This window comes from Ambystoma mexicanum, chromosome 13 (assembly GCF_040938575.1).
Source record: "Ambystoma mexicanum isolate Mex_15411 chromosome 13, UKY_AmexF1_1, whole genome shotgun sequence".
Taxonomy (NCBI): Eukaryota; Metazoa; Chordata; class Amphibia; order Caudata; family Ambystomatidae; genus Ambystoma; species Ambystoma mexicanum.
In genome coordinates, this window is record NC_090938.1 from 258105976 (window position 1) to 258131048 (window position 25073).

The 25073-nt window shown below is 46.4% G+C and overlaps 1 protein-coding gene across 4 annotated transcripts in view; it reads left to right on the forward strand.

The window, feature by feature from the left end:
- The window catches only part of LOC138521163 (zinc finger protein 282-like), a 511590-nt gene that overhangs the window by 78012 nt on the left and 408505 nt on the right, over positions 1–25073 (forward strand). For 3 of the 4 annotated variants that reach the window (XM_069633752.1, XM_069633753.1, XM_069633754.1), the window contains exon 2: positions 18936–19062. The exons of the other annotated variant lie outside the window; for it this stretch is intronic. In XM_069633752.1, the coding sequence (XP_069489853.1) occupies positions 18936–19062 (127 nt within the window). The remainder of the gene's footprint in view (positions 1–18935; positions 19063–25073) is intronic. 4 annotated transcript variants of the gene reach the window in all.

A 25073-nucleotide genomic window follows, 5' to 3' on the forward strand; every position in this document is an offset into this window, starting at 1 on the left:
ACACTTTCTACGGATCAGTGCAGGATCAAGCAGGAGCTGCTGCGAGACACGTCTTCCCTGCATCACCCCTTATCTCTACTGCATATGAGGCTGAGGCTAGGGCTTGGGACCAATAAAGCTGGAGAGCTGGTGTGATTGCTCCACCGGTGTGTGAATGGTGGACTCTTCTTATTCCCCTGTTGTATTTCTCCAGTGTTATTGTTCCTGTTGAAACAACTGCATTGAATACACAGGAAAGGACTTGTGCCCAAATCTGAGGTCCGTCCCTATAGAGGTCCACTGGGACTCTGTCAGGGCCTACAGCTTTACTGCCCTTCAGCACCTTAATTGCCCCCTCAACCTCTTTCACCGTCACCTTACTTGAATTTAGTGTTTCTGTTGGTTTAATTGTTTCCCAGCTCACAGGAAGAGGTTAAGTAACTGGATCTGATACAGCTCCCGAAAATGTTTCTTCCAAGATAATGCACTGGAGGGTGTTTGTAGCATTTTCGTCTTTCCCTGCTACCATCCTCCAAAATAGGCAAACATTCCCCTCTTTGCAGGGAGAAGTTAGAGGATCCCATCCATCCCGGTTAGAGGAGGCTCTCTTCCCTTTAATCAGTGCTTTAAAGGAGGCTCTAAGTGTTCATAACTTCGCTTTCTCAACAGACTGACCTCCCTAACACATGATAAAAGTCCCCTTTTTGTCACTCTGCATTCCTCGTCAAACCAGCTCTCCCGCTTAAGGGCCATCTTTTTAATAGGGCTGGCAGGTTTAGTAAAGACAGGTTGCAGGCCTACTATCGTGGCCTCATAGTGGCTCAAGATCCATTTGTTACATGCAGAGGCACCACAAATTACTTCAATGTCGTCCAGTACACGGCCATAGATTTTAGGCGTACAGTTGTTCTTCACAATATTTGCCCATTTCACTTTTTCCATAGCAAGGCCCGCTATGCAAATCTCTATGGCATTCTGCTGTGCCCCAATAGACTTAGCCTTCCCAACCTTACACTGTAGCAAACAAGTAAGAGGCTTGTGACCACTCTCATTATGCTGGATAACTGCAACATTTTCAACCAAAGACCATTCTTCAGCGGAAATGCATATATAATCGATTCTCGAATCCCCATTATGACCAAGGTATTTGCGGCAGGTTGATCAGATTTGAACCTGCCATTACAAGCTCTCAAGAGGAGACTAAATAGTATGCATGTGACTTCAATGGCCAATGGATCCTCTGTGGATAGGTAGCCGACAGGCCTGGGATCCCCCAAGCACGATCGTGTTCGCCCCATAACTCATCAGTGTCATGGAGCGGCTCAAATTGCACATTCAAATCTCCCAGTCCCAATAAAAGGGGCTGGGTGTTGGAATGGACTAATACCCTGAGTATGATTTCCTGGATCAGTAGTAGAGGCTTATTAGGCGGCTTCCCACCTGGTCTGTAATAAATGTTAAATATATGGATATGCTTGTCGTCGGGTGTTGTGTCAGCAAGGTGTCGTAAATCCAGGCTTCCTGTATGACATTCCTTGACAAACCAATTTATGCCACAGGCCACCCACGTCAACAGACCACCCTTGGGTCTACCCCTGGGACCTTTAACTGCAGGAATAGAAAACACGCGATAACCCTGGATCATTGGCACCATCGTTGTCTCGGGAGGATAGCTCAGGGCAACACGTTTGTCTTGGAAGCAAGATGACGTGGAGCAACACAGGTTCGATCCCCGGGTCTGCACTTAGAAACCTCTGTGTATTAAGCGCGTTATAAATAACGAATTACAATTACAATGCCCAAGTCTCCTGTATACAGACAATTTCAAATCCACTGATAAACTCCTGCCAGCCGGGGTCGACCTGATGTTTACCGATGCCAGCAATAGTTCAAGACAAAACTTTACAGCTGCTACAATCTGGGCTCACATCAAAATTTACGGGGAGGGGAATTCCACTTGGACTGGCAGTTAGTCCACCCTTTCCAAACCCTCGTCAAACCTCAGCCCCTTGAGTTGAAATTTTATTTTCACCACTCATTGGGTTCCCTGATGAGTGTGTGAGGGGAGATGATCTGAATGTGATCCTTGAGCCTTTTGGGGAGTAAGTTCTCAATTCTATGGACATTAACCCCTCCGTCAGGCAGGGATGTCATTTTACCAAAATGCCAGGGGTAGTCGAAGTGCCATCACATGACCCTTGCTCTCTGATGATATCACGGGAAGGGATGGCACATGACCTTCTGATGCGTCTAACACCCTTGTTTCCAGCTACTCTCATTTCAGCCAGTTATAAGAACCGAGGCACAGATGGAGGTGTGATTTGTCCACAATCATGATGCAGTACTTGCAACAGGGTAACCGAAATCTCTAACGCAGGCTACAGCTAGTGTATGAAATATCTATAGATTAATGGACACAGAGGTACTCATTATCTGTGGCATTGATATGTTAAACAAACCAAAAAAGCACTGACCTGGGGAGGCGTGCACTGTCTTTTTACCCAGAAGCAAAATGCTGCACAATCAAGGCCTAAAAATGAAATCATTGATCACTGTAGGAGATCTTTTGGGTTATAGTTAGTATCTCGTGGTATTTTTCTGTATTTTTGGTATGGGGGTATTTTCTTAGTTCTTGGCAATATATTGTGGTAAACTTATTGGTGTATTTTTATATTGGTAAGGCTAATTTCAGAATACTGCCTGATAATTATTTCACAAGGGTCACTAACAGTAAACAATTACTGGACTTAGTACACTCTTATCTGCTCACGGTATCTTATGTACAATACCACTTTTATGCCCTTTTGGCTGTGTTAAACATTAAACATGCAAATGAAATACAAAAAATTCATTCAGCCACTCTAAGTAAAACAATTCACTGTGGGTAACTTTGCTTTTTGATTTTTCTTACTGCACGTTTATCTCTCTCTGCATGTCAAATCAATGAGACTGAATGCAGAAGAAACACAGTGAAACTAAATTACCTTTTCGAACTTGTTCTTTATCATCCCGGGAGGATAGCTCAGCGGCAACATGCTCGCATTGGAAGCAAGACGACACGAAGCAACACAGGTTTGATCCACGGGTCTGCGCTTAGAAACCTCTGGGTATTTAAGCGCATTATGAATACACAACTAAGACAAAAAAAAACAATTATGCTACTAAAAAAAAAAAATCCTGTAACAGCGCCTCAATGCCTGCGGGCTGTGTGAGCGCTTTAAAAAGGCATAAATAAATAAATTCAAGTTATTCAGAATGACATGTGCGCCCACGTAGTAATTCACAACATAAACAATGTTTTACCTGCGATAAAGTGCAGCTCTGCCTGTCGCCGCCCTTGACTTTGCAACAAAACTGGCAGGAAAATAAACTCTGAATAACAGCAAAATGTGGAGAAATATAAACACAGTTTTACATGCACGTTAAATCCGTATCACTAATGCAGCGCCTAAAATGAATTGAACTATTTAAGCTATGCTAGATAGTCTCAAACAACCACTTCACACACTTCCCAATAAATAGCTTAGTTACCTAAATCTGTTGGCGATATTCCCGATCAGTTTGGCAGTGACCCAGGGTCATTCAAAGATAATGTCGCTCTAGACTTTGCAGCTCTTCTAATGAATGCCAACCCAGGAGAGAGACAACCTCAGCCCACCAGACAGTTAGCTCAGGAACCAGCCTTCTGCCTCCTCCGTCAGTGAGTGCAAGAATTGAATGCCCAACCCGCTCTCTTCAAAGCTTTTTATTTTTATTTTTACTTTTATTGAATATAGCTGAGTAATTCAACTTTTATATTTGAACATAATTCATTTACATGTTAAATACAACACAAACATCAAATAAAATCTCAAAAAATGGAATAAAAGAAGGTAAACTATAAACAAAAGTGAACATAAAATCTTTAGAAAAGATAAAAGATAAAATCTTAGGAGAGGGCTAAACTTATGCGAAACTTAGCTAAATAAAAAGAGAAATTATAACAATTTGCAGATCACATATGAGGTAAATAAACATGAACATGACTCATAATTTCCAATAGAACATATTTCCATAAGGTATGTCTCTTCAGTGTTCAGTCAAAACAATATATCATATGTTAATTCTACACAGCCTTAGTAAATAAAAGTTTTTGAAACACGCGACTCAACCGAGATTTAACTTTTTCTATGCATTCAAATACAGTCACCGAACTTGAAAGCCCTTATAATTCTGATCCAAAAGAGGACACAAATTAGATTTCAGTTTTATGGCCGCCAGAAAGTTATGAGTGCTAATACGAATACTTATGGAATTAGTTGATAGTATTACCGACCATTGTGTATCAGGAGATATCACACTAAAGTAAGACATGTGCGATTCAAAATATTTCTTTCTCAAATCATTTACAGCCGGGCAATCGGTTATAATATGCTTAAGGGTTTCTTTAACCGCCAAATTCCGACAGAAGCCACAATAGTTCTCCTTCCCCGGCAGCAACCTCCTTCTAACCAAAATGTTGCGAGTAGGAAATAGATTAAATCGCAGACGTAAGATGGTTGTTCTTACTTGTGGAGACGGAGATTGATTTAAATATGGAGCCAAGACTTTGGGCCTAATTACACGGTAGGCGCTGGACCAATGTGCTATTAGCACCTTGGTCCATGCCGGTAAAATACCGGCACCGCCTTGGAGGAAAGGGGAATTACCGCCCTATTCCAAGGTTGTGGGGCGGTAATTCCCCCTTCCCCCATTGCCCTTTCCCATTCCCATTTTTGCCCCATAGGGCTTTATTGGAGTGTGTAAATATTTTCCACAACTGTGCGATTGCGATTGAGCATAGCGAGGGGGCCCGAACTAAGAAAAACGGGTTTGGATGGAGTTCAGGGGTATTCCTACCATCCCATGAGAAAATGTTTTGAATAATGGGTCAACATGTTGCATTGCACAGCACGATTTCTGTGAAAATGTGAGTAAAATGCCAGACAGTTTTCAATTGGTTTTGTAGGGTGTAGGGTAACTCAGGAAAAAAAGTACAATAGATTCACGTCACCAAATGTGCACAAGCACATTTCTCAATGCGTTGTCATGCTGGTCTCTTGAATAAATGCCAATGTAAAAAACATTTTAATGCTGGCTGTGCCCATACATTTCCATATGCTAGTATTCCCATATAAGAACATACTGTTCTGACTTGAGTGTCGTGTAGACCGATGAGACCTCCGTCCCCAAGTGACATACAGGGGAACTAAAAGAAACCCGCTGTACGACCTTTGAGGCCACAGGTGGGAGATGACTTCCCAGATCCACGGAACCTCTGGAACACCGATGCTGCTGTCAAAGAGGAACGAGGTTAAGTACCAGGCAATCACAATACAATTTAAGTAAACCAAAGGATCTAAAAGGTCTTACCTATCGGGTGTTAGGAAAACCCAGGAAACCTAGTAGAGGTTCGAGACTCAGATGATGCGGCGGTCCCTGGAATAGTAGAACCGTAGGTTTAGCGTGGATGTAGGATCAGCCACCTGTAGGAGTGAAGGTGTGACTTGAATCCCCAGAAGGAAATGGCGTTGGAGTTCAGTGAGGTACCAAGGGATGATCCAAAGACAAGTCAGGATATAGTCCAAAATCCGGCAACAGGTAAACAGTTCCAAGCAAAGGTACAAAGGGGTATCCGAAGGAGTCCGAGGTAGAGTTCCGTGATCAAAGGTAACAATGGAGCAATACGTAACGCCAAACAGTGTCTGAAGACAGCTGAGAAGCAATGAGTGTTCTGTCTCTCAGACCTTTATACTGTGCACCTCTGGGTCATGTGACGTCTCTGGGTCATGTGATGTCCACCAAGGTCACGTGAGGAACGCCAGTCTGGATCACGTGATCGACGTGGAGATGTAACCCCGCCCCTTCTGCTAAATGTTCTCCAAGGCAATTGCCAATGCAGAAAGGGTTGCAATCGAGCCCGTACACCATAGCTGGTACGGAGTTTTCGGTCCTTTGGGTTCACCGAATCACTTGAGCCTCGAACCGTGGGAGGAGATGTTGGGGAAATGTGAGCAGTGTTCTGGTGTGTAGTGGACTGGTGTGCAGAGGATCGCCTAACATAGCCCCCCCCCAACGGCCCACGACCCCGTGGGCAGGACGGATGATCCTTATGGAAGCGGGCTACCAACCGAGGGGCGTCTAGATCCAAGGCGGAAACCCAAGAACGCTCCTCCGGGCCGTATCCCTTCCAATCCACTAGATACTGGAGCCTACCCCTAAACCATCGAGACCCCAAAATGGCCGACACCTCAAAGACATCAGGAGAGGCCAGGGACACCGGCGCAACAGGGGCTCGGAGACGGACAGAATCGGGACAAGGCTTGAGGAGGGAGACATGGAATACAGGATGGGTACGCCAAGAACTAGGAAGCACTAGACGAAAAGCCACCGGGTTCACAACCTGAGAGATCACATACGGGCCGACAAAGCGAGGCAGCAATTTCCGGCAACCCACTAGGCGAAGATGACGTGAAGACAACCAGACCCTAGAACCCACCACCAAAGGAGGGGCAGCTAGACGTTTGCCATCCACACGGGCCTTCATAGAAGCCTTTGCTTCAGTGAGATGGACCACAGTACTAGCATGTACAGCAGACAGATCCCTAAGACATGTCGTGGCCGCAGGATTCGAAGAAATAGAAGCATCAGGGACCGGCAAGACCTTGGGATGTTGGCCGTAGAGGGCGTAGAAAGTCGAATAACCTGTAGCTGAATGAGCCGCGTTATTGTATGCGAACTCAGCAAGCCGTAAAACGGCCAACCAGGAGGTCTGGTGTTGCAATATAAGGCAGCGAAGATACTGCTCCATGGATTGATTCGTCCTTTCAGTCTGCCCATCAGTCTCAGGATGATAGGCCGAAGAATACCTGGTATCAATGCCCAACAATTTAGTCAATGACCTCCAAAAACGAGAGGTGAACGGTGATCCTCGATCGGATATAATGACCGAAGGGAGTCCAAATAACATGAACACGTGTTCAAAAAACAAGTCCGCCAAGACCGGAGCCGAAGGAATACCTTTACAAGGAACAAAACGAGCCATTTTTGTGAACGTGTCCACCACTACCCAGATGGAGTCAAAACCTTGTGACTTGGGGAGATCGGTAACGAAATCCATGGACAGTGTATGCCAAGGTCTGGGAGGTACCGGAAGCGGAAGTAGTAACCCAACCGGTCGGCCTCTCCGATGTTTAGCCTGAGCACACACTGCGCACTAATTGACATAACACCCCACATCGCGCTTCATAGAGGGCCACCAACACCAGCGCTTGAGAAGATCTAAAGTGCGCTCCTGACCGGGATGGGCATTAAAAGGAGCATCATGAGACCACTCAAGGGCCAGATTACGAGTGTCAGGTGTGGGAAGAAACAGGCGTTCATGCACGAAAGGCAAACCATCAGAATACACGGAGTCCCATTCTCGCAACTGTTCGGAATGAATGCTAGTCCAGGATCGGACCGAGTCTAATAATGACAAAGAGGGTGTACAGAGACAAATTACATGACTCTTTCCGAGAACAGTGTCAGGGAAGGTTGGCAACTCGACCCCACCCGGGGAACGTGACAAGGCGTCTGCTTTACCATGTGAAGCTCCAGGACGATGCATAATATGAAAATCAAAAGAGGAAAAGAAAAGATGCCACCGAACCTGTCTGCTATTAATGCACTTCAATGAAGCCAAATCCTGTAAATTTCGATGATCTGAGTATACAGTGATTGGATGTTTAGCCCCCAGAAGATGATGACGCCAAACACGAAAGGCGTCCATGACAGCCAGGAGTTCCTTCTCCGTAACGGTGTAGTGAGTCTCAGTACTGGAGAACTTACGGGAATGGTATGCCACTGGGTGTAATTTGCCTGTTGTAGGACATGATTGGGACAATACCGCACCGAGAGCAAAAGAAGAGGCATCCGCCTCAACTATGAACGGAAGATCAGGATTGGGGTGCTGGAGCACCGGTGCGGTAGTGAAAGCGGTTTTCAAAGCCTCAAAAGCCTCCTGATGTTCCCTTTGCCAATGATAGGGTACCTGAGGGCTGGTCAGGGCCGTGAGCGGGGCAACGATTGTGGAAAAGGAGGAAATGAAACGCCTATAAAAGTTGGCGAAGCCCAAGAAGGCCTTCAAGGACTTGAGTGTTTGAGGTACTGGCCACTCTAAGACTGCTTTGACCTTGGAATCGTTCATGGATAACGCTCCCGGAATAATGTGAAATCCCAGAAACTCAACAGACGTTTTATGAAACTGACATTTCTCAGGTTTGGCAAATAAGGAATGTTCTCTGAGACGGGATAATACTTCTCGGACATGTCTCACATGGTCATTAAGATTACGAGAAAAGATCAAGATGTCGTCCAAGTACACAACCATGTATACATCCAAAATATCCCTGAATATGTCATTCATAAAGCGTTGGAATGTGGCCGGGGCATTACACAGACCGAAGGGCATGACTAGGTATTCGTACAAGCCGTAACGAGTACAGAAAGCAGTTTTCCACTCATCACCCTCGCGAACGCGTACTAGATTGTATGCGCCGCGCAGATCAAGCTTGGTGAAAACAGAAGCATGTGATAAGTGGTCCAGAAGGGGTGTGATTAACGGAATTGGATACCTATCCTTTTTTGTGATGGCATTAAGACGCCGATAATCCACACAAGGACGTAAATCCCCCTCTTTCTTAGGTACAAAAAATATAGGGCTTGCAGCTGGTGAAGTAGAGGGGCGGATATGTCCTAAACGAAGGGCGTTCTGTACATACTCTTTCAATGCTTGTTCCTCCGAAGGAGATAAAGAATAAATCCTGCCCGAAGGAATAGTGGAATCAGGGATTAATTCGATTGGGCAGTCATATGGTCTATGTGGAGGTAGTACCTCGGAAGAGCCACGATCAAAAACTGATTCGAATGCTTTGTACTCAGACGGAATCCCAGACACCAACCCCCCAACGGTATTAGGAGTCACAAGCTCAGATCCATCAACACTCAGCGTGAGTTGAGCTAAGGCTCCCAAGGCCCGAGAAGGGGTATCAGTTGTTTGATGGATCGGGAGACAATAATTCTGACAGATCTCGGATTCGAAGAGCACAGTGCCTGATTGGCAATTAATCAGCGGATTGTGTTCACGTAACCATGGTATCCCTAATATGATACCGAATTGAGGTGTGGTGATTAAGTCAAAACTTAAGGTCTCTGTATGAATATCTTGTATGGTCAACAAGAGAGGTGCAGTTTGGTGTCTAACAGGACCAGAAACTAACGCAGAGCCATCTACGGCTTGAACAGGTTCAGGTCGGGTTTTTACCACTAAAGGTAGATTGAGGGAATGGGCTAAAGCAATGTCTATGTAATTTCCAGTAGCACCTGAATCAATGATGATTGTGACTGCATGAAGAAGGCCTGTAGAGGGACACAGAGTAGCGTTTACAGAGACGGGTTGAACACGAGCAAAGGCAAGAGGGGTACCCGGAGATGGAGACTGAACACTCGACCTGCTCTCCGGATCTAAGGTCGAGCTGTCCGAAAAACCTGGCTCTTCTTGGGACGTCGAGGACACTCTTTCACATAATGTCCCGTGGTGCCACAATAAAAGCATGCATTATCCACCCTTCTACGTTCCCTCTCTGATGTTGTAATAGGGCTACGTAAACCTCCCACTTGCATAGGTTCTTCCGTACTGGAAGCAGGAGTACTGGCAAGCGTAGGATGGGAAGAAACCCCCAACTCGGCTCTACGCTCCGATCGCCGTGCATCTACTTGCAGGGCAAGATCAACTAGTTCCTGATACTGAGTGGGCATAGAAGGGATCACTGCTAAAGCATCTTTCATTATGTTACTCAACCCTCTATAAAAGACAACTGCCCGCTTGCTTTCTGGCCTTGATGTTTCAGCAACTAATAGATTGAACCGGGTGATGTATTCTATCAAAGTCCTTTTACCCTGAGTTAGGTCTAACAACTCCAAATCCCTAGACTGTGCCTTGTGTCGGGTAGCAAATACTCTAGACATTTCTAGAACCAACAGATCAAAGTCATAAAGGACTGGGTTATTATTCTCCAACAGAGGATTAGCCCAAGCGGCAGCTGTCCCGGCCAAATGGGAAAGGGCAAAGGCGGCTTTAGCAGTGGAAGTAGGAAAGGCCAAAGGTCTGCACAAGAAATGTAACTTGCACTGATTAACGAAGGTCCTGAATTTCCTGGGGTCACCTTGATAACGTTCAGGAGCGGCCAGGGGGGAAGGGGTTGGGAGGATCACCGGAGTTGGGACTGTAGTATTAGCCAAGGGAGGAGGTGTGGTTGAGGAGCTAGCATCTCCGAACTCAGGGTCTGCAGGAAGGGAATGCTGAACACTCTGTATGGAGTCTAACCTTTGGTGGATCACCGTATTCACGGCGGCCATATCTGCCCTTAATACTGTAATCGCCTGGACTAAAGCAGCTATGGGTTCTTCCGTGGATCCGTGCATTGTCTAACACGACTATACGGCTTCTCAGTCTGTTCTGACTTGAGTGTCGTGTAGACCGATGAGACCTCCGTCCCCAAGTGACGTACAGGGGAACTAAAAGAAACCCGCTGTACGACCTTTGAGGCCACAGGTGGGAGATGACTTCCCAGATCCACGGAACCTCTGGAACACCGATGCTGCTGTCAAAGAGGAACGAGGTTAAGTACCAGGCAATCACAATACAACTTAAGTAAACCAAAGGATCTAAAAGGTCTTACCGATCGGGTGTTAGGAAAACCCAGGAAACCTAGTAGAGGTTCGAGACTCAGATGATGCGGCGGTCCCTGGAATAGTAGAACCGTAGGTTTAGCGTGGATGTAGGATCAGCCACCTGTAGGAGTGAAGGCGTGACTTGAATCCCCAGAAGGAAATGGCGTTGGAGTTCAGTGAGGTACCAAGGGATGATCCAAAGACAAGTCAGGATATAGTCCAAAATCCGGCAACAGGTAAACAGTTCCAAGCAAAGGTACAAAGGGGTATCCGAAGGAGTCCGAGGTAGAGTTCCGTGATCAAAGGTAACAATGGAGCAATACGTAACGCCAAACAGAGTCTGAAGACAGCTGAGAAGCAATGAGTGTTCTGTCTCTCAGACCTTTATACTGTGCACCTCTGGGTCATGTGACGTCTCTGGGTCATGTGACGTCCACCAAGGTCACGTGAGGAACGCCAGTCTGGATCACGTGATCGACGTGGAGACGTAACCCCGCCCCTTCTGCTAAATGTTCTCCAAGGCAATTGCCAATGCAGAAAGGGTTGCAATCGAGCCCGTACACCATAGCTGGTACGGAGTTTTCGGTCCTTTGGGTTCACCGAATCACTTGAGCCTCGAACCGTGGGAGGAGATGTTGGGGAAATGTGAGCAGTGTTCTGGTGTGTAGTGGACTGGTGTGCAGAGGATCGCCTAACACATACTCATGTTCGCTTTGAAATCTTTTTTTATAGTATCATTACTGGCACTAGGCACAAAGCTGACTCTGCCAGTACTCCTATGTAAGATCATAATCACGTTGGTTTGGCCATTAAAAGTGACATGTCACAATAAGAAAACATGTACAAACTGGTTCTAATGTAAGCCAGTCTACACCCATAAGAACACTTATCATCCTTGCTTCATCATAGATGCTCAGTTAATAAAAAGGCATGCTACAGTAAGAAATATACAGGCCGCTACACCGAAATATCAGTCTAGCAAGGTAATACTACTTATCATGCTTGCTTTATCAACGATGCTGAGCAATAAATGTCATGCCACTGTAAGCAATAGCTAGACTGGCTGTACCAGAATGCCAGTCTATCCAGGTATTGACACACACGATCTTGGCTTTGCCTGTAAATTCCAGTAAAACGTTCAGTCAATAAAGGATGACTCAACAATGCTCTAGTGATCGCCCGTCTCCCAGGGCTACACACACACACACACACCCACGCACGCGCACACACACACACAAACACACACACACACACACACTGGCATCCCCTTTCACCCACCCATATATCTGCTCTCACATTCATTCACACTGCATTCACCGCACAGGCATGCACCCATCCAGACACACAATATCACATTCCTGTTCATTTACCCACCACTCACTGGCCCATACACCTTCTCTTGCATCCACTCACACTGGCACCCACCCAGAGCATGTATACACACACCCACACACACTCACATTCATTCTCACTCACCCACCATTCACTCACCCATAAACCTCTCATGTCCACTTGCATTGCATTCTCTACACAGAATGCACCCATCCACCCAGAACATTCAAACACACACTATCACATTTCTACTCATGTATCCAACACTCACTGACCCATACACCTTTTCTCGTATCACACTGCTTTCTCCACACAGACATGTACCTATCCAGAACACTGAAACACACTATCACATTTATACTATTGCACCCACCAGTCACGCACTCATATATTTTCTATTACATCCAATCTCACTGCATTCTCTACACAGGAACACAAGGAGACCCACCCACACAGAACATTCAAAAATACACTATCACATTCCTACCCATAAACCCACCTATCACTCACTCATACACCTTCTCTTACATCCACTCTCGTTGCATTCTCCACACAAACACACACCCACCCAGAAAACCCACCCACACACACTATCACATTTCTTCTCATTCACCCACCACTCACTGACCCATAGCACATACATACATCTTATATGCACTTCACACATGCAAAATACACATGGCACTTTTCTTTTACAAAAGCCTCCTTACCTGTTTTTCCAGCTTCGGTCTGTCACGCCAGACCACCCTGGGCTCCTCCATGCTGCTCACAAAAAGGAACCAAGAAGCATGGAGAACTTCCTGGAGCCTGTATATGAGCCACTAGTAGGCCGGAGGAGAAGGGGTTGGAGCTGAACATGGCAGGTGACAAGTGCCACATGTCACGGTGAGCTTCAACCCCTACTGAGCACTTCCTTCTATTCTGCAACCCCCCGGCCCAGCCTTCACCGTGATGGGTGAGGCCTGGGCTGCGGCCCCCAGACCTGGTGTGCCGGAGTCCCCCGTACCGCAGGTGCTGTGGGGGCCCTGCTACTTCAGTGCCCAGGAGCTTCTGTTTTTTATATTTAAAAAAACAAGTTTTTTGTAATACAAGGGTAACATGGGAAACTGCAGGGGTAGCAAGGGAGACCACAGGGGCCGCGGCTGCGACCCCTGGTGACCCCAAAATGACGTCTCTGCCATCAGGTAGTTACTGGCCACTACCAACCTAATACAATCTCTCTCACCCGTTGGCACTGGGTCGTGGGAACACCCAAAATGGATTTGCATCCCCTGCTCTGCCACAATCAATGAATAGCTTTATTGATGAAGGATGCCTTACTCTTGTGGTGCTCAGGCTCCAGTCTGAGGATTTTTAGCATGTAAACATGCTAAATACCGGGGGTTATGCATAGTGTTCCCAGCTGGGACTAATTGGGGCTCGCAGGGTAATCTATTGTCCTTGCTAACGCTGGCAGCATATTGCTTGAGGCTGAAGTATTCGCTGAGGGGGGTTGGAAATTGCATATCTGTCTGTTGTTTCCGTCAGCATCGCAATCCCCCTAACCCAGATCTACCAGTCGGAAACTTGGTAAGCGGAGGGGGCCGTGATTGACGTTCCCATATTTGGGACAATGGAGCCCTTGCTAAAGTCTGTGCTATATTACTGGCCTCAGAAGGGTTTCCGTGGTTCTTCCTCCTGTCACCAAGCAAGCTGCTCTTGGAAACCCCAGCATCCAATTTTACAGAGTCCTGCGAGACAGGTCAGGTAAGCTGGGTCACCTTTGTCACCTTTGTCAGAATGGACAATATCAAGTCTTTTAACCAGCAGCAGGTCAGTGATGATCTAGGAAATTACTATTTCTCTAACACTGGTACACCCTCAGCTGGTTGGGGTGAGTCAAATTTGCACTTGGTGGTATCGCCATTGAGAGCGTTGGATGTGCCGGTTTGGGTGACTTATGGTCTTGGCTGCTTGTCTGAGATGGACCAGCCTGCCCCCTGTTTAGGTTAATATCACAGAACGTGCCAGCTAAGCTTGCTAATGCACAACCATATTCAGATCCACCTTTTCCACTCATTTTTCTCTTAAGTGGAGGCTCGCCCTCTTCATCGGTTGTATTAGCAAGTGGAGTATTGTTCACCAGCACAGAGTATCTGTTTGTTAATTTGAGATATGTGGCAAAGTTATATTAAGCACCTGTTCCTGTGAATTGTCAGATGCTTTTTCAGCAGGTAGAGTAGCAGGTGGGATATTGGTCAGATGAAAAGACGCTTTTAATGTGGGGCCCCTAATTGACCCTACCCCTTCCCTGGGGCTAGTGCCATTATCCAAACTGTAGTCGGTGCCAAATGAGTCATTGGCAGATAGTCCTAAAATACTCTGCTCCCCATTTCCCTCCACTTGCTGCACTTATGAGCCTGTACTGCTCACAGGAATGCAATAGTCCTTACCAACCTCTTGCCCAGCCCGTTTTCCGACTTCAAATGCCGCCAAGGGGTCAGGGGTTGGGGGCTTACTTCTGCCACACTGTAGGTTAGCTTTGCTCTTAACAACAGGACTAGAGGCATTGTCACAATTAGATTTCACCCGTCCCGTTTTTAGCTCCGGACTACTTTTATTGCCAATATAGTATAACAGATCCTTTATCTCTGTTTTGAGGACATTCACCTCCTTAATAAGCTTACAGAATGTGTACATTTCTTTGGGCCCTCAGGAGGGGAAATTGTGGCAGGCCCTTACGATTAGACATTATAAATGATGGATGGCAGCTGCTTCCTGTGGTAAACAGTAATGACCAGATGCCAAAATATCAATCTGGATTGCACAAGGGAGCAACGAGTGCACAGAGCAACAAGCGCAGAGTCCCCGAGCAACATGACGGGCTTTAAGGGCAACAGGGGTTTAAGTCCTTGGTTGGTATTGATGTTGGTAGGATCATAATACAAGAAAACACGATGACAAAGACAGGTTCACTTACTGGAACGCTGGTACCCAGCAGGCATCAGTTTTTTCTATTACATGTGTCCGATAGATAGCAAACAATGTAGAAATCCAATCAAAAAAGGGAATTAAAGTTTTTTGGCATTTCCCAAGTTCAGCCTTGCCAAACACCAACGGCGCCGAACATCACACTCTTGACCCGCGCAGGGCTAATCAACAGGAGGGCCCCCTTAATGGATATTGTTGTCTATAACCATTAGGGTGGCCCGCCTGTCGATAACAGCACTCTGCCGAAGTTAGGGGCCTGAGGTCACTGAGGCACTGCAACTGTCCACCCTTGCCAAGCATTGCCACCATTAGCACCTGCAGGTTCCTGAAGGGAAACAATGAGTGCTGATGTGTGTGGAAAAAAGAACAGTGAAAACCTACACTTTGGCATATTAACTGCTGCCATGCTGCACCAGACACATCAATCATTTTCTTTATTCATTACACAACTGGAATGAAGATAGAAAAGGAACTAGAGCAACTCATCTATATGGCATCAGGAGATGTAAGGAAGGTATGTTATCAAAGCAAGACAAACACAAATTATAACAGTTCAAGGTTTTTTTATTGAACTGTAAAATGGGTGGGATAAACACTGAATCTAACCCTAAATCTAAGATGTGAGCAAGCTACGACCAACAAATGATAATACAGTCCTATAAGAGTCTAGTCAAATAAAAAGGGACTATACTGAAAAACCTATTGCCGAACCTTAGCGCTATGCTACAAAATAGTGTGGGGTAATGTTTCACAAGAAAAGAAAGAAGTGTTCACCAAATGATAAGTCAGGATGTTATGGCCGGGGTCTCCCTTCCCCACGTTTTTAGCACAGGAAAAGGTGGGACTCTTGAGCACAGCACACTCCTGGGATTCTGGCACAAACTTACAGTTCCTTTCTCTATATCAGGGCCTTCTGTGCCCAGGTCTCTTCTCATGCACAGTTTCTTGCTTCAGAAGGGACTGATATTCCAAAACAACAAAACAAAAACAGTTCCTTCTGGTAACCTTTACGTCGGGTGGTTACTCTTCACCCTCCGATCCCCTTCAGCCTGCCTCTGATCCGTCTTTCAGCGTTAGCCTCGCAAAGCACTTGCCAAATTAAACAGAGGCTTCAGATTGGCGATCACGTCTCGATGGGTCACTTTTATGGCAAGTACATGCTTCACAATATCACAGTTCATACCGCGTTCCCCTCAGCCGAGTAAAAACGCAGTTTCACAATTCCCTCAGTCGGGTTCACACTTTCCATAGTTCACAATGTCTACAACGTGTCAAGGGCTTTCGATTGTACAGTGGGTTTGGCTTGACCCTTGTATGACCACCTTGACACCTCACGCCAGCCTTCTCTATGGCTCTTGGTATTTGTATTTGCACTATCTTTCCGTTCAATATGTTCCTTGTTCAGGGGAGGAGTACCAGCCAGAGACCTTCAAATGAGTGCGAACGTGGCGCTGGACCACTCTATCTCTGGTACCAGGTTCTTCACAAAGACCTCTGTCTCTTAATCTTCATAATGTTGCCACTGCAATCTTGAGTCTAGCACAGTCTGGCCCACTATCAGGTTCTTTCGACTCACCGGCTGTGCTGAACTCGTTGGCATTTCTTTTGGAGTCAAGGAGGTACCACAATGGCACCCGCATCTCTCCTCCCTGCCTATCAGTGTGGGAGGGTTCCATGTACCGCTGACATCCATCACACCATTCGCCTCTGCGATTCCTTGTTTTATGGTTTTTTTGTCGGAGGCTTTGCGGGTTTGGGTTGAAAAGGGCAAGGGTAACTCGCTCCTTGACGTCCTTTCAGGTCTCACCATTTTTCTCATCCATTTGAACTGCTGTCCTAGAATAGCTGCTTCCTTGTGTGTTGGGCCTTGCTCGGAATGTGCTCTTGTGCTCTGCCTTTTATCCCAGTGGGGAAGGGAAAGGGCAGTCAGGTGTGTGTAGGTGTCGGCAATTGCCTGACTCTGCCTGACTCTGCCTGACTCTTGTGTTGGGCCATGTCAGGTAAACGGCTCTGGTATTAGTCCATTGTTGCTCACAGTGTGAGAAAATGTTTGTGTTGGAAGGGGCGGGGGTAGAGTTTCTAAGTATCCTACTTGGCAGGATGGGGAAAAGGTGTCATGAGGAAGGGGCTACTGTGTCTCACCTTTCGGTGTCTCACTTCCACTCCCCGAAGACCCCTCGTCCAGGTGATCCTCCCGCACTGGTCCACCCCAGGAACTAATAGCGATGGCCGTGTCCTTACCACCTGGATGACAGATCCCCGGGGACTAGCGGGTGAGACACACAGAGAACAAAAAGAAACAGATAAATGTACATGTTTATTTTAAAAAACATAATAATGGATGATGGTGAGGAACGAGACAGTGAAGCAAAGAGACTTCTTGGAATGCAAGCTTGTACTGACAAATCCAGCCAACATTCCAAGTAAGCTGATTAACTGGCTTGCCCTCTGCGGGTGCTAAGAGAAGCTGCCATGGTATAGAGTTAAAGAAATCTGTTATGCTAATTGCAAAATCAGCTGGTATCCGCCAATCAAAATCTTGCACAGGCGGTTAGGCCAAGACCATCCTATTTTCCCTAGGGGTTAAATTGTGAAATTGCATCAGTTGATCGGATGAGATAGGCTTGCAAAACTGCTTCTGTTCATGAGTTATCAGGAATACTGCTAACACTGCGCTGATAAGATCACCAAAGAAAACAATGTAATCTTTGGCTTTACTTCCCTTCAGTGAACTCGTTGACACGTTAATCACTGCTTCAAAGAGCACTCCTTGGAAGTGGGCTATCCAATCTTTCAGGGCGATTCAGCCCATATCGCCCTCCTCAACATCGTCAAACTGCTTGCGACCAGCTTCTAAAACGTTTTTTTTAATTCCCTGATTGCCTTGTCGAGCATATCCCATTGTGAATCAATATATTGCCCCTTCTTTATTTTGTGTAGGTTGCTGTAAGCTCTTTTCATGGCATAAAGTGGTCCTGCATTCGCAGATCTCCCCTGTATGGCCAAATGGTGCACACTTTTTTCACGGCTACAAGAGAGTAGGAAGAGGCAGGGAGATGTATAGAGAGACATACGGAGAGCAACATCAGGGTGTGAAAGGAAGAAGCCCATGTGGGGCTTGGGTGTCTGTAAGGCACATCCCTGCAACCCCTTAGAACTAACTTGAATGATAGATTAGGTATAACCTAGGAAGTCCCTGATAGAGTTTAGACAGAAAAGGCAATTGCCTTTAGGCCCCCAAAAGCAAGCCAGGTAGTATTTAGACAGTAGCAGTCCTTAGGCTGGGCTGGAAACTGCTTAATATATACAAGAGAGTCAGGGATGGCCATTCACAACCTGCCAAAGCTTCTAACACAAACCCTCAAACCATATCTGGGAGTCAGTGTGTTTTTAAGCCACTTGTTAGACCAGGGGACATTTCTCTGTATAACGAATCTTCAAAACTGAGATATAAAATGGCTACGGGACTGGATCTCAGCTTTTTTTTTTAGCTCATTTCCAATAAACTCATTGTAGTGGTAGGGATAGCTTCTCTTCCATCTATCCTATTAGATAGGTGGTGCACCACCTCTTGTCTAGGGACAGCACACCCCATAGGGACAGGGTGTGCTTCTGGTTAGGGATAGGTGCAGTGGACACATTGATTGGTTAACTTAATAATTCAATAGCGATGCATGGTCAATTCTGTTTTTGTGTGATACAATAGTAAATATTTAACAGGAGGGTCTACTCCATGTATAGGTGTAGAAACGTAACAAGTATTCCCTGTAGTGGCCTGTGTCTATGGGCTGTAGCCTACTTAGGACCACCCACCCTTTGGTGACTGCAGTGCAGCAGGATTCATCCGTGCACAATCACACAAGCATACTGTATTCAGAACATTTATCATATTTTGATAAATTATCTTGTTTTCATCTTTTCAGACACCAGTTTCATTCCATGATTTTGCTGCCTGTTTCTCTAAAGAGGAATGGAAGCTTTTGCGTGAATGGCAGAGTCAACTTTACGACATTGTGATGAATGAAATTCAACAAGCGTTGACTTCTCTGGGTAAAGTTACACTCTTCTTTTTTTCTAAATGGAATGTCCATGTTTGCTCTTCACTGGTTCCAGAAAGTACTTTTATCCGACTTAAATAAACAAGAAACGTTTGTTTAATTGTAATAATGTTCTGCCAATCTATCAGTGTACGAGTCTGGCCTATATGTAGGTAACACTTTTGACTCTAGTCATTCCCATTTTAGTTCACATTGAAGCATATGGACCTCCCAGTTCTGCAGGCAGTTGGAGTTCAGTTTTCATTGTCAGTCTTGTTTGAAGTATTTTCCATTAATAAACACTGACAGAAAACTACAATATGCTGTAAAGAGCTAAACATACAGCAGCGTGAACTTGCATGACTGGAAACTATCTCCTAAATTGCAAGACCTAGTGACCGTCACTGGCCTGGTAAATATCTTTGAGATAGAAACAATAAAACAAAGTTTCTGGCTGAACATTGGCTAGATTCACAGTAATCCTCTATGTGAGTGATGGAGGGCATTACATTGTGTGCATCATGGAATTAATGTCTTAATTTCTGTTTACGGTGACAGAATGAGAGCATCGGAATTGGGAGACCTCCAAGCAACGTGCTGGGTGTAGTGTGCTCCCCTTAAGAGGATAGAATCCCTGCTAAGGGCTCGTGCTCATGTCATATATCTGTGACCATGTGACCATGGTAATACAAGGGATGATCGGTTTCCCGCTCATCTGTCATTCCCGACAGACTCCTGCCTGATGTGTATTATTGCAGCGCTACGTTCCAGGCACAGGGCCTGCTCTGCCGAGCCCTCCACCATGGCAGTGCCCATGTGAGTCAACGCTGCCTACCTCTAATTAGCAGAGCCCTTGCCGGGCAACTCTGCATCTGGGTCCCTGAACCCCTGAGTGGCAACTCCGGCTTGTGTGTGATGTGATGGGCCGGGAGCCATCAGGCCATGGTGAGCCTGTGTAATCACGGGCTGACAGGGTGCTCCCTGTCATTGTATGTCAGCTGGGTGCCCCCAGCAACCATGTGCCTGGACCCCTGTGCCCTGAGGGTCCAGACATAACCCCGGGCACCTGACCGTTTGCTGCGTGTCGCGGCTCGTACACCATGCACCTACAGTACAAGATGTATGGGCCTATTGTCCCTCCCACTTCTCACACAGCAGTCACTGGCTCGTCTTTGATTGCCATTGGTTTTCAACAGGAGCCTGCTACATTTTTCATGCTGCCACTCGACTGGAGTGGTGTTTCCAGGACAGCTTCTTTGGTGAAGGATACCGTTAGCGCAGTCTCCTCTAGTTTTTGTTTTTCTTCCTACTTTACTGTTCTATTTCAAGTGCGCTGACAAATTAGATTTTGTTTTGCCAAGTTTTTGGTGCTTCCATATGACACCACCACGCTGGAAAAAAGGAGTGCGATATATGACTGTTAGATTTTTATTAAAAGAGGTGGCTGGCACTGCCGAGTAGTTTGAACCTTTGTTTTTTGTCATTTATTTTTAAAGTGTTCTACTGTTTACAAATTTTTAAGAGTGTGTCCATATTCCTTAATAACACAATTGTTCATATTTATATACAAAAATAATCTCTCAGTATACACATGCCCATTATAGCAACAAAGGAAACATTACTCCTTAACTTGAAACTCTTTTTAATCTTAATGCACAGTCAAAGGTGTTGTAATCAATTATCCCTCCAAATCCAAGCAGGGGCCCCAAAGAGAGACTAAAAGCAGGGAAGATTGGAATCCTAGGGAATACTACATTTTTTAGAAGTCCCCTAAAAACAGTATTTTAGATGTGATGCCCTTAGCAGCCCATATGGCTACCTGACTACCTGGGCTAGGGTGCTTAAAGAGCGCTTCATTTTTTTCCCAAGTGAATTTCGGCACCTATTCACTATGTTGCAGAGTAGGCTGGATGCCCTTATGTATTTTACTTAAGGTGACACCACTCTGCAGTCTTTTTACTACTTTCATAACGACTTGCTCTATGAACAGGAGCAAAGTGATTAGCAATGTATTTTTAAAGTCCTACTGTTTCTGTTTATTCTTTGTTTGTTTGAGCCGTGTGCAGTGGCCAAAATGGCCGCCCTAAAAGAGTTCAAAAACAAACTGCTCTATGAATGGGATCTGGTTTAGAATGAGTGAGAGTCATTCGGACACCGCCATCCATATCTGCCCCGGAGTGCCTGCGAAATTTGAGCTTTGCTGTCAATCCTGATTGCATAGCCACCAAAACTTTTCAAGGTGCAATGGTAACGAAATGAGAAGCATCTGTGTGAATTTTTTTACCTCTACCTTTTAGAATTCTATGTAAAGACTGAGGCGGGCATTACACTTAAACTTCTGAAATGCCACCATCCAGCAGCCTTTCAAATCTTATAATCAAACATTTTCTTAGCAGTTCTCAAAAATGTTTTTTTTAAACGAAACTGGAAACTATGTAAGGAAAAACTCATTGAGTCCTTTCCTGCCTCAGTAGTTTCCGTCTTTAAACTCCATCCAATCAGGATCCTTCTGTCCCCTTTATGTCATGTCCCGCCTGGGACCTTTCCTCTTATTTTTTGCTGCTTTCTAGCAGATAAGTGTGGCATATTTAGCACTGCGTTTATGCTTTTATTGTAGGCTATTTCAGAGGTATCGTACACTTAGAGTGTGTTTAATAGCATCAGAGCATTGTGTGGACATTGTGTTAATATTGTTCTTATTGCGCGCATGTTAGCACTGGGAGCGTGTTGGCGGGATCAGCTACCCCTCCACAGCGAGCACTCATCGCTCTCAAACGAGTTACACGGAGCACGCACAGGCTGCAATGAAAAGTGCACGTGGAGAGTACGAGGACGTGGGCTTGGTGTGTGAGCAAGGCTACCCACGTTGAAACGCTGACTCGTATCCTCCATAATTGGCATTGGATTCCATAATTGGCATCCATCCAATACTGCCGCAAGGTGTTTTTTTTCCCTGACTGGAGGAAGCGAAAGCGTTAGGTGTGCCAAATCGTGTCACGACGATGATGCGGCTAGGCACACCAACTCTAGATTAGAGTAAAGGACCTTATGGATGTCCTTTTTTTCACCGGTGCGATCACTGTTTGCTTCGCGTCTCCTTCCTGGAGCATTTATTGCAGTACATAGGACTACGCAGGCTTCACAGCAGGATTATTAAGCCATTGCAGGTGATCTCTCTTAAGGAGATACACAGTCCAGAGAGCAGCAATAGGACTTGCACATTAAGGAAGACATACAAAAAAGAACATTAATAATATAGATATATGTGTTACACAAAACAACTACAGTCAAGTGTCTTGGAAGACAGAGAGCCTGGTACCAAGATGGCAGAGTCCTGGAATGAAGGAAGCCAGGAAATTAAGAGCCGGGAGGAGTGTGAGATGGAGTTTGAGGCTCTTGAGGAAGCTGAGGAGTTCCTCAGGGAGGAAGATGTAGACCTTACCTTCAGATTCAAGATGGTCCTGTGGGATTCCCTAGTGCAAGCCATTTTGCACGGAGTCAAGCCCCTCCAAGAAAGGCTAGAAGCGCTAGAAGCGCTAATTGGCACCAAGAGCCAGGCCAGGCACTAACTGGGCGATGAGAAGGGAGAGACAGGTCCAGAAGATGAGTCAAGCGGCCTGGAAGAAGAAGGCCTCATCTACTCCCCAGGCCAAGATACAGGGATGAGAGCGAAGCCCCAAGAGGCAGCCGATGCGTTACAGAAGCTAAAAGAAGCTTTCAGGGGTGAAAAATATAGGAATTGAAGCCTCAGAGCCAGGATGTAGCCAATCAGCGGAGCCAAGATCCTCCAAGAAGCCCAGACCCAAGGGGACCTGGAGGAGGAGATCTCTGACATGTTTGATCCGGAGGCCATCAGACACCCTAGGTCTTCCGAGTGGTTGCCCTCCCGAAAAGTGACTGTGTATATGGCCCAACGATTACGTAAGCCCCTAGACAAGGGGGCTCGATACGGTATGAAGGCTGAGTGCCCCAGACCTGAGCTGCTGGGCAAGGTAGCAGAGATACCAGAGATAGACCTGAGGATGTTCATCTTCATTACCAAGACGTCCAAAGCTGCCTGTAAAGGAATGGTCAGGACATGGAAGGGGTGTCAGGACAAGCCCTTGGATCTGGCGGGTCCCATTGCTAAAACGACGGACATCGCTGAGAGTGCGAAAGGTACCGGGGAGCCAATAGATGCGCAGACCCTCGCAAGCTGGGCACAAAGGGCAGTCTGCATATTGGGTAACGCAAACTGGGCCCTATCGGCTGAGAGAAGGAGAAGCATGTTGCTCAAGACAGACAACCAGTTGGGAAAATTGGCGTCCCATGAAGCAGGCAACAAAGCCCAGGGCCTTCCATTTGGAGAAATATTTGTGAAGGAGATGAATAAGTTGCTTGGCACATTCACGAAACTCGAGAAGGCACAATCGTCTATCAGGAAGTTATCCCCAAATTGTGTTTTTGCTGGGACTGGTCGAGCATCCGGTCAATTTCAAGGACAAAGATGACCTCAGGGACCCAGAGCCCAATACTGGGAGGCAAGGCAGCAAGATACTTCTTCCCTGCCCTGGGTAGAGGGTCCTGTGGCAGAGGCCTCTACCGACACCAAGTCGCAGGAGCAGGTGAGAACTATTCGGCATGTGTGCTCACCAGTGGGGGAGGAGGCAGGCCAGTGTCTAGGAAGTTGGTGCAGATTATCAAACAATGCTTGGGTTTTACAGACTGTAGGGGAGTTCAAAATGGACTTTGTGGGGTCCACAGCAAGCGCACTGCGTTCCTCGCTTGCGGAAGTGCGATTGCTAGAGATAGAGTTAGAGCAGTTCAGATTGGAGGGCGCCACAGTGATAGGCTTGTCACAGGCGGAGGAATTTTACAGAAATATATTCCCAGTTCACAGGAAATGGGCGGTAAGGCTGGGTTTAAATCTCAAGAGTCTCAACAGTTGGTTAGTATACCGGCACTTCAAGATGGAGGGGATACATCTCATCCAGAACATTCTCAGGAATGGAGACTGCCTAGCGAGATAACATCTCAGGACGCATATCTCACTGTGTCGGTCTCGAGCGAGCATTAACCCTTCTTGCGTTTTCTTTGGAGGGGTCAGCCTTGGCAGTTCAGATGTGTGTTTTTCGGCTGTCTTCAGTGCTCTGGGCTTTTGCCAGGCTGAAGAGGCCAGTTGCAGCAGCGACCCGACAGAAAGGATTGAGAATGATTGTGTATCTACACAATATCCTTTTCCGAGTTGCCAGCGCTTAGCTCATGTCGCTAGGTTTTCTAATAAACCAAGAGAATTGGACCATGTTCTGAGCAAACGCTTGGAGTTCCTGGGTTTCGTCATAGACATATCCAAGGCGATGCTGGGGCTGCCAATGCCCAAGCTCAGAGCAATCAAGAAGGAGTTGAGAGAGCTGATCGCAAAGCAGTTTATATCACTTCAGAGTCTAGCCAGGGTAGTGGGTCTATTGGCTTCCTCAATGCAATCGATCTTCCCAGGCCCTCTGCAATACAGAGTGCTCCACAGGCTGAAGATAAAGCATCACAAGGGAGGTTGGGCTATCACCAACTACTTCCCATAGACAGCGAAGCCAAAGCAGGATTGGAATGGTGGTTCCACAACATGGAAGCGTGGAATGGCCGAGTCATTTTCAGCGATGTTTCAGACCTGACCGTAGAGTCGGACGCAAGCAGGTCAGGCTGGGGCACAAGGTGCAGGCAATTAGAGGCAGGCAGAAGATGGTCACAGGCAGAGTTAGCCCTGTACATCAACTGCTTAGAGCTGCTCGCAGGCTTCTGCGCAGTCCGGGCTCTGACAAAGGACCGAGCAAAGTGTTGCATCCTGCTCAGGATGGACAACATATCGGCAGACAGTTACATCAACCATCCTGGGGGTACCAGGTCCAGAATGTTGGTGGAATTAGCGAAGGACTTTTGGCCTGAGCAATCAGATATCCGTCCCAGCGGAATACCTGCCGTGAGTGCAGAACGTGGTAGCGGGTTGGAACTTGTGTTACTTCACGGACTCCAGTGACTGGAGACTTCATA